At 35.7% G+C, this 11,096-nt stretch overlaps 1 protein-coding gene across 1 annotated transcript in view; it reads right to left on the bottom strand.

Moving 5' to 3' along the window:
• LPHN3 (latrophilin 3) overlaps positions 1–11,096 on the bottom strand; it is a 291,801-nt gene that overhangs the window by 117,128 nt on the left and 163,577 nt on the right. The window contains exons 9-10 of the mRNA XM_008573340.1: positions 9,080–9,288; positions 7,988–8,164 (exon numbers count right to left, since the gene is read on the bottom strand). Of these exons, the coding sequence (XP_008571562.1) occupies positions 7,988–8,164; positions 9,080–9,288 (386 nt within the window). The remainder of the gene's footprint in view (positions 1–7,987; positions 8,165–9,079; positions 9,289–11,096) is intronic.

Genomic DNA, 11,096 nt, shown 5'->3' with positions numbered 1-11,096 from the left:
GTAAGCATTTAATGCAATAAATTTCCCCCTGAATACTTCTTTTGCAGTATCCCACAAGTTTTGGTATGATGGTATCATTATTTTCATTTGTTTCAATAAGTTTTTTCATTTCCTGCTTGATTTCTTCTTGGACCTATATGTCGTTAAGTAGAATGTTGTTTAATTTCCATGTGTTAGTATAGTTTCCAAAGTTTTCCTTATTATTGATTTCTAGTTTTAATCCATTGCGGTCTGAGAAAATACATGGGATTATTCCAATTTTTTTGAATTTGTTGAGACTTGATTTGTGTCCTAATATGTGATCTATCCTGGAGAATGATCCATGTGCTGATGAGAAGAATGAATATTCTGAGGTTGTTGGATGGAATGTTCTGTAGATATCTGCCAAGTCCAATTGGTCTAGAGTATTGTTAAGATCTTGTGTTTCTCTGCTGATTCTTTGCCTAGATGATCTGTCCAATATTGACAGTGGGGTGTTCAGGTCCCCTGCTATTATGGTATTAGTGTCTATTTCCTTCTTTAGGTCTAATAGAGTTTGTTTATAAATCTGACTGCTCCAACATTGGGCACATACATATTTATGATTGTTATGTCTTCTTGATGGATCAGTCCTTTTATCATTATGTAGTGTCCCGCATTATCTCTTTTTATGGTTTTTAGTTTAAAGTCTACTTTGTTAGATATAAGAATAGCTACTCCAGCTCGTTTTTCTTTTCTGTTTGCATGGTAAATCTTTTTCCATCCTTTCACTCTTAGTCTATGTTTGTCTTTATGGGTGAGGAGGGTCTCTTGAAGGCAGCATATAGTTGCGTCCTCCTTTTTAATCCAGTCAGCCAGTCTATGTCTTTTGATTGGGGAATTTAAGCCTTTTACATTAAGAGTTGTTATTGAAAAGTGTTGATTTATTCCTAGCATTTTATTGATTGTGGTTTGGTTGTCTTAGATGTCTTTTGTTCCTTGCTTTCTGATTTACTGTTTGTTTTCTGTTTTTGTTGGTTCCTTAGGATGTAGATAGCCATTTTTTTTTTGTTGTTTTCTCTTCATGTATGCCATTTTTATTATACTAGTGGGTTTAGATTTTTCTTGGGTTTTTATGGCAGTGGTGGTTATTTTTCAGGAACCAAACCCAGCACTCCTTTTAGAATTTCTTGTAAGGGTGGTTGTGTGGTGGTGAACTCCCGCAGTTTTTGTTTGTCTGAGAAATATACTATTTGCCCTTCATTTCGGAAGGATAGCCTTGCAGGGTAGAGTATTCTTGGCTGACAATCTCTGGCTTTTAGTTTTTTGAATATATCCTCCCATTCCTTTCTGGCTTTTAGTGTTTGAGATGAAAAGTCTGATGTTAGCCTGATTGGGGCTCCCTTATAGGTGATTTGATGCTTCTCTTTTGCAGCTCTCAAGATTCTCTCTTTTTGTCTTTGAGTCTTGCCAGTTTGACTATAACATGTCTTGGAGAAGATCTTTTTGGGTTGAATACGTTTGGAAATCATTGAGCTTCCTGGATCTAAGATCTGTGATTTTTCCTATCCCTGGGAAGTTTTCCGCCAGTATTTTGTTGAATATGTTTTCAGTGCAATCTTCTTTTTCCTCCCCTTCTGGGATACCCATGACTTGGATATTTGAGCACTTAAGGTTGTCTGATATCTCTCTCAGATTTTCTTCAATGCCTTTGATTCTTGTTTTCTTTTTTTTTATCTGCTTGTGTTATTTCAACCAGCCCATCTTCAAGTTCAGAGGTTCTCTCTTCAACTTCAATAAGCCTGCTGGTTAAACTCTCCATTGTGTTTTTTATTTCGCTGAATAGCTTCTTCAGTTCGGCAAGTTCTGCTACATTTTTTTTTCATGGCATTGATTTCCTTGTATATTTCCTCTTTCAGGTCCTGTATACTTTTCCTCATTTCATCATGATGTCTAGCTGAGTTTTCTTGTATCTCATTCAGTTTCCTTAGAATTATCACTCGAAATTTCTTGTCATTCATTTCAAGGGCTTCTTGTTCTATAGGATCTAGAGCTTGAGATTTATTATCTTTGGGTGGTGTACTTTCTTGATTTTTCGTATTTCTGGTGTCTTTTCTTTGATGTTTATTCATTGTGGCAGGGGGTTTCACAGTCCACAGGTTTGACACTATTGCCTGACTAAGATGATGCTGGGGTTGCCAATTTGGTATGGCTATCTCAGTGACTACTCAGTTGGACACTAGTGCTAGGCAAGTCCAAAATTGACTACCAGGAAGATGGCGGGGCACTCGTGCCGCTCCCGTGTTGCGCTCCCATGGCGGCCTCCACAGCCAGAGTGGCCCCGGCTGCCTCTCGCCGTCCCTGGTGCTCCCGTCTCCTGGTTGCACCGCAGCCTGCTCAGTCTCTCTCCGTCTCGTGGTTCCAGTGGTGCCCGGGGCTGGGGAGGCAACAGCCCCCTCCCCAGCAAAAACCGCAGTCGCCGGACCCCGAGTCCTGGCGGCGGGGCTGCGCGGCCCTGCCTGGCGCAGAGGGCAGTGGCAGCGAGGCCGGGCGCCGAGTGGCGGCCACTCCCGGTGGCTTCTTCCCAGGGAGGATTTTGTAAATTTCACAAAATGGCGCTCGCTGCAAACCTCAGTGCTTGTATTTTGAGAGTCCCCTTCAAGGTCTCAGCAATTCTTCAGAGCAATCCACCTGGGTAGTAACAGCTACCCCCAGCTCAAGCAAGGACACTAGAGATCCTGACTCACCACCAGGCTTTCTGAGTTCTTCTTCTTGCTGGTGGCCTCTGGGATCCTGCTGGCGTGGGGCATGGGTGTCTCACTCCCTTCCCGCCTCCATGTTTCTCCTCCTTCCCTCACATATGCAATTCTAATAATCGATATGTTTCTTTAGTAAAATAATTCTTTCCTCCAACAGATATCCATCACTAATTAGTTTAAGTACAATTTTTTTTGTGCTTAATTGTCATGCACTTTTAAAATAATTGCTTTAAAGTATATTTGTTCTTTGATAAAGTATAACCACATGAATTAAATACATGTATAATTGTCATGCACTTTTAAAATAATTGCTTTAAAGTATATTTGTTCTTTGATATAGTATAACCACATGAATTAAATACATGTATTTTAATAAATGTATTAAATTTGCAATATATGTATTGTAATCTGTTTAAGTTATACTTTAAATTTTGAAGAACATATCTGAGGTACAGGTAGTCAGTAATTTAAAATATGTTTACATTATTTTTTATTACCATCTAGTTTGAGAGTTAAGGACTAGATCACTGAAAAATGGCTACTCACTGTTGTCTTATTCAGAGCTCTGTTGCTAAATCAAGGGTGTTGAACAAATAATCAATATAGGAAACATTTAAAATTTAGGGAAAAAAAGCCAAAACAAAAAAAAATCTACCCTAGCCCACCACCCCGTATTGTGCAGGAAAAAAGTAACGCTAGTGAAAAGGTGAAAACTCTTCAGAGTTCATATTTAATGTCTTGAGCAAGCTTGAAGTACTGGAGTAGAAGCATCCCCTTTTTATCTTATCTGCCTAAGTTGATCTAGCTACAATCTCTCTTAGCAACCCATTCGAAAATCAGTCTTAACACATGTGTCCCTTGATAAACTATAAATTCCCTGAGGCTGGAGACCATGCTTTACCCTGCACTATGTCTTGTGGAGATGTGGTGATCTGAGATTTTACGTTATGTGGACAAGGAAGACCTCATGAAGAAGGTGCCATTTGAGCAAAGATTTGAAGGAGGTGAGGAAGATTGCTATGTAGCTATCTCGGGGGACTGGGAGGAGGGAGACTTCTGGTCTAACTAGAGCATACCCGATGTGTTTGTGGAAAACAAGGAGGCCAAAGCAGCTACAGTCAACTGAGAAAGGGGAAAAGCAGTAGGAGAGGAGGTCAAGAGAATCTAATAGCAACCAGGATTTGAGATTTTGCTCATACTGAAGTAAGGAGTCACTGGAGATTAAATCAAAGGTCAGAAGTACCTATTTGCATGTTCAAGGGTCTGTTTTTTGAGACTATATCAGAGGAGTGACATGATCTAACTCACATTTTAAAAGTATCCTTCTGGCAATTTATGCTGAGAACAGACTTAAGGGAGACAAATAAGGAAGCAGAGAGACCAGTGGAGGGGCTATAGCCAAAAAGTAGAGGGGAGATGATAGGGGCTTGAACCTGGTGGTAGTGATGAAGATGTGAGAAGAGGTCAGATTCTGAATCTGGCAGGATATGGTGATGGGACTGTGTGTGTAGGATGAGGGAAGGTGATACATGGTTTAGAATCTTATTTCCTGAAGGACAGATAGCCATTCACTAAGATGGCAGAATATCAAAAGTGCAGTTCTATAATTTTGACACTTATTAGATAAGTCTAAGTGGTTACTTTAAGTCAGTGGTTTAATCTATGAGTCTGGAGTTAGGAAATGGAGATTGAAACACGGGAGTCATTAGATGATGTTTAGAGTCCCATGACTATAGGAGACCACCTAAGTAGAAAGAACATATATCTAGGATTACAGTTGGGGCCAGAGCAACAATGAGAGGTCATGGAGATTAGAAAGAACCAATGAGGGAAGCCAAGAAGGACCAGCTGCTGAGGAAGGAAGGAAACAAGAGAGAGTGGTGCTTCCAAGGCAAAGAGAAGAAAGTGGTGCAAGAACATGGCCAATTCAAATTCTCTACACATTACCTCACTAATTACATCCTGCTCATCCTTCAGCACAGGGAATTTCTTTGACGAGACTTGTCTAAGCAATCCTGCGAGATAGATGACCCTCCTCTATGTCCCTAAATAATAGAGGGTAGACCTCAGTTATCATTCTTATCAAAATTACGACTGCAGCTGTGGCTTCTCTTCTCTTCTTTCCCCATCCCCAACTCCCTACCCCCTTTCCCACCCCCAAATTGTGAATTCTTTGAGGGTCAGAAATTTCCAGGGGAATTGCTGGAATCTAGTAATATATCTGATAAACAGGAAAGAAGAAGTTCCACTTATTGAGAGCATACTGTGTTTTAGGTAACAGGTCAATACCTTTATGGTGGTTATCTTAACTTAGGTGCTCAAAAAATGTTGATAAAAGAAGGAAGGAAGTGCTGATGGACAGCAGAAATAACACAGATGATAGACAAGGGCAACTCAGTGCATAGCGAGAGCCCTGGAGAGAAGAGGGATGCATCAGGAGACCACAGCTCAATGTCACTAGCTATCAGGATTATTCAGCTAATTCTTTTTGTTTTCTTTCCAAAATAGTCAAGCAAAATTCTCCAATATAATTTTGTTTCCTTTACAGATTTTCCTGTAGTTAGAAAGTATCGACTAACAAACATAAATATCTCTTCCACCTGGCTGCTGTATTTCTCACTGTGTATGAATAAGTTAGCGTTCTGTTTTAGACATTAGTCTAATGTAAGTTTAGTTAGTGTGTTTCTATTTAGACTTCTAAGAATGATCAGTCTCCTCGTTTTCTGCTTTTCTTTGATCACTAAAGTGCTAAAATCACGTTGTGAGATAAAAACGGGGCTGACTCAGGCAGGTACAGGAGACCGTACATAAGAAATCCAGCACACACATACGTGTGACTGACTGCTAAAGGAAAATATTGATTTCCATTTATTTTATCTCTTGTTGACACACAATAATGGTCACAGTCATGAATCTTGTATAATGGACTGGGGAGAGGTTGTAAGGCGCGATATTTTGTTGTTGCCTCAAATTGCTTCCATTTTTTTAAGTTTGAGTTTATTCCCTAGGCAGAAAAGTAGAATCCCAGAACCAGAGTAACAAATTCCATATTTAAATCTACCATTTGATAGTGTAGCCAATCTTGCTAAGCTAGATCAATTTGTGATGCTCTGACAAGACAGTGTTTGTAGTCCTTTGAAGACCAATATTTGAACTGTGCTGACACAACTAAGGTAATTTTACTTTTAAATTGCTAACTGGGCATAAATTTGGACTTCCTCTGTGATACCTACACTCTGTTTCTCTAAATTCAAGTCAAAAAAGTTCTGGATGAAATTATTTGCATCAATGACATAAAATAGGTAAAACCTTTGCCATAGTTTTCACTTTTTTAAATGTGTTGGACATTAATACTTCCTGTACTTTTACAGACATCAAGGAGATGAGAATTTACATCTCATATATAATATAATTCATTAATCTAAAGTTTAAAAATCATCACCCCTAAGACTTCTCCTAATTTACGCATTCAATTTTCCCACAGTATTCTATGCAAAGTTCATTCTTATTGCTACCTTACTACACAGTATAGCCATTTGTTTCTGTCTCATCTAAAAAACTGTAAGCCTCTAGAGGGCAGCATTTATATCTTACTCTTTATTTTTATATTACTAACACTTAAATAGGTCTTGAAGTGAACGGTATCCAAATACACGTCATTTCACATTTCATTGAATCTTTAAAAATGATCACCTTGAAAATACCATTTATCAATTACTAATCTTGAAACCTAAGTAACATTACTTACATAATAAAAAATTTTAGTTAATTGTATGAAAGAATGTTCAATCTTTACCAAAACCATACTAAGGATGTAAATACTCATTTTTTTTCCACGATGAAATGTATATCAAATAACTATGACAGGCATTATAACAAAAAATGCTATGAAAACTAAGCTTTAAATTTTGCATGAAATGTTGACACTATGACTTACCCTTCCAGTGGTAGTTCTAAAGACAAATTTTGTATAAATTATACAAAATTAATAATCTTAAATAATCTCAAATAATAAAGTTAAATTGTGCAAGTTAAATTGTGTTTAACTTATAAAAACATTTAAACTGTAGAAAACTATATTTTAAAATTTTAAATGTAATTATTCTTTAATTTATGACCTTGTTAAAATTTTATTTATCTATCTATCTATTTATTTATTTATTTGGAAGCTGGCCAGTGTGGGAATCCAAACCTGTGAGCTTAGTGTTATAAGGTTGCACTCTAATCAACTGAGCTGACTGGCTAGCCTCAGTTTATGACTTTTTAAGTGTTCAGAAAAAAATATATTCTTTTCATTGAACATCTCATTGGAAAGTTTAGAAAACAGCCCATTTATTATGTCTCATCATTTATATAATCTAGTTTTCCTCTGCTGTGATGACGGAAGCAAGATATTAGCATTCTCAATCATCCCTGGCCATGACGTATTTTGATTGGAACAAAAACAGAAGTTTCTAACACTGCGTTTCCACAAGCTGAATATCTTGGCATTAATCTTACCTATTCCTGATGAAATGACCTGCTTAGTGCTTTTGCCTAAGTTTCCAGGCCTAAGACTTCTAGATTCTCATGGTACAACATTTCTATACTTCATAGTTATCTGAGTTGAGTTGATGTCCTGAAACTCTTGTCTTCCCTTGCAAACCCATAATCTCCAACTCTCAACCCTCTACACATGAGAGCCAATCGCACTGGGAAGAAACTGATGCAGCCAAGTTAGCCATGTGACTGACTTGGGAGACTACCTATCACCTGGATTTTTCCTTAGAATAGTGTCTTCTAGAATGGACAGAACCCTTTCCACTATGTTAGAGCTTGCCAAGCCCTTTGCATTACCATGCTCTGTTTTATTGTGCTTAACAGTCGCTTTCCTAAGAGCTCGTTTGACAGTATTTAACCCCATGCACAGCTAGCTCTTTAGTCGTCAACCTACCCAATACCAGCTTCCTAATCCCACACCATTGGCCTTTGGTCCTGCGGTCCAATCTTACCCTTTTCATAAAGTTAGGGTATGATGTTTATTCATATAAAATAAAAGCAGGGAAACTAGAGGAAGTTTATCAAGCAAACTTCAGTTTTATGAACATTGAAAGAACCAGTTCTTTGAATCATCCAGCAAGATATGGCTTGAACACCAGAGAGTTTCTGGCTACAATTACTGTGAAAGTGGAAAAACACTGAAGCATGTCTGGCCCATAGAGTTAGGACTATTTATAGTTAGCAACTTGACTGTATGCTAAAGCATTTTCATTTTATGGTATACATCTTACCTTAACTTCCACATGTGCCATCAGTACTGCAAAATTGGTTAGGTGGTTACAAGAGCATGTAGTGTGTGTCTTATTTGTTGTCAGGAGCCGACAGCCTTGCGTTGACCAATAACCTGTCATTGTGCGCTTGGAATAGCTCCAAAATGAACAATTAGGGTTGAAATTTTCCTCTGACTGCTACAGGGGGAAAAAAGAAAACAATAAAGCAAATAACTTCTTTCTGATCACGTAAATTAGGTAGGTATTTTCCTTTACAAGTGTTTTCATATTAAGTGAGCCTCATCAACTCTAAGCAAAATTAAAAATATGTTATTTGTCCCCTCTGATTAGAGGCAAGTTCACTTTATTTTTATCATTAATATTGAAAGAACACTAGTATCAGTTTTCAGAATCATATCTATTAATTTACATTGCAAAGTAAAAAAGTTAATTGCTCTAATAACCAGCTTCTGAAAGGATGGTCTTAAGAAATCTTGGTTGAATTTACAACTACAATCTTTATACATACACAAAAATATATCTTCACATAAAGACATAATTACCTATAATATATATGAAACCATGTCCATTTCCATTGAATATATTATGGCTCTTCTTTAAAAAAAATAAATTTTATTGTGTATACTTAAGGTATACAACATGATGTTATGCGACACATACAAACAGATAAAAGGTTACTATTATGTAGCAAATTAACATATTCATCATCTTACACAGTTGCCTATTTCTTTGTTTTTGAGAACAGCTAAAGCCTACTCATTTAGTACAAATCCCAAATGCAGTACAATTTTATTACTTATAGTCCTCATGCTGTACATTAGATCTCTAGACTTGCGCTAGTTCTTTTTAATTATGAAGAAGTATATATAAATCCATCTATGAATGTTTTTAACATAGATATTTATATATACAAAAATTATTCTCCTCCTACAAATCTCACTCCTGGGGAAAAAAATATCAATGCATTTTATAGATAATGAGTTGCTGTATGTCAACAGAAAACGTATTAAAAGAAAATTAATACACTTAATGTTCATGTTATAATTGATATGGGTAATGTGAAGAACTAAATTTAACATGCCATTTTCTTACCTTGATATGTTTAACAGTAAATACCACAGGATCAGCCAAATAAACCTTATTACTGAACTCTTTGTTTATTGCTGCTGTAATAACAGGGGAATTGACAATAACAGAATGATTTGTGGACATAGCTTCTGTTCCCAACTTCATACTGGCATTCTCCGTGGACAAATAAGGACCCAAGTTGTTATATAGGACAAAGGCCACTCGGATCTCTCCTAAAATAAAAGCAAATGTGAATTATAAATTGGAAGAAACTCTGATTACTTTGTACATTTTACCTAGCTAGTTATAATTAGATGGTAATGAAATGTGTATAATATGGATTCACACAGAAAACACTAAGCATTCATTTCAAAGTACCAAATTAGTCATGAGGAAGGGAAAGTTAAATTATGCTAAAACAACTACATATCAGTACTTAAAAAATGAACCTCCATCCCTATCTCATTCTACTCAAAATTGAATTCAAGATGGATCATAGACCTAAACATAAAACCAGAACCATAAATCTTCTACAACAAAATATAAGATAATAACTTTGTAATGTGAGGAAAGCAAAGATGTCTTGAATAGGACCCAAAAAACAGTAGCCATAAAATGGTAAACTGAACATTATCAAAATTGAAAATTTGTGTCTATCAGAATATATCATTAAGAAAATGAATAAGCAAGCCACACACTAGGGAAATAATAGGACTCATGAATATATAAAGCATTTCTACTAATCAACAATAAATAATAGCTAACACTAAAACTGCAAATTTAAACATTTTTAAATTTAAATTAATTTTTTTTTAAATTTTAAAATTGTAAGAGACATAAATATACACTTTAGGACCAAAAGATAAAAAAAAGGCCAGTAGACATATGAAAAATAATCAGTATCATTAGTAGTTTGGAAAACATAAGTTAAAACCACATTGAGATACTCATTTCATACCCACTAGAATCTTGAAAAGTTGAAAAGACTGATCACACTAATGTTGATAAAGATGTGCAACAATTGGAACTCCTGTACACTGCTGGTAGAATGTAAAATACTTCAACTATTTGGAAAAATGTTTGGCAATTTCTCATAAAGTTAAACATACATCTATCCTTCCTACATAAATGAAAACATATATCCACAAAGTAAGAAACTTGTGGAAAACTGTTTATAGCATCCTTATTCATAATAGCCCCAAACTAGAAAAAACTCAAATAGGAGAATAAGCAAATTACAACAATAGTATATTATATTAATATAATAGAATATACTATGCACCAATAATGAACGAACTATTGATAGATGAAAAATCATGAGTGAATCTCAAGAATATTTTGCTAAGTTAAAATACCCAGTCAGAAAAGAGCACATATTGTATAAATCCAGTTATATGAAGTCTAAGGATGGGCAAATTTTGTGTATAGAAATAGTAATGAGAAGAAAATTTCATTAACGGGAAATGGAGGTTGAGAAGACTGGTAACAGACACTAAGGAAACTTCTGGGTAAAAGAAGAGATTTATTTTCTTGTTTTATGTGATATTACCCATGTATGTACAACTGTCAATTTACTCAAGCTAAATGCTTTATGTGCTTATATTTTATTGTATGTAAATTATATCTCAATTGCAATTTTTTAAAAATACAAGGATTCAAATCTTTACTTGTTTTAAAACTCAATTATCATGGTCTTTTGAGGTAACTGTCCCACAAAGTCACCAAATCCTTCCACCTTATTTTTTCCTTTATGACAATCTCTTAAACACAATCCTCTATAAATCTAAACTTCTTTTAACATGTTATTTTATTGTACCATTTCTTTTCTTAAAAAAAAAGTCAAACCCTATGTCTTATTTCTGGTATAAATGCATATCAGTTCACCAAGAGACAGACACTGCCCTAACCACTGTGGTTACTAGAATGAGGAGGTCACAGTCCCTATCTCTGAATCTTAGAGTCAAGTGAACAAAGAGAGATAAAATAGAGAGTCAAGTTGGAAAAAAGACAAAAAAAAAGTTTTAATTAATATATATATATA

Source organism: Galeopterus variegatus, unplaced genomic scaffold (genome assembly GCF_000696425.1).
Source record: "Galeopterus variegatus unplaced genomic scaffold, G_variegatus-3.0.2 Scaffold905, whole genome shotgun sequence".
Lineage (NCBI taxonomy): Eukaryota > Metazoa > Chordata > Mammalia > Dermoptera > Cynocephalidae > Galeopterus > Galeopterus variegatus.
Note: the sequence above shows the minus strand (reverse complement) of the source record. Positions and strands in the feature narration are given on the sequence as shown.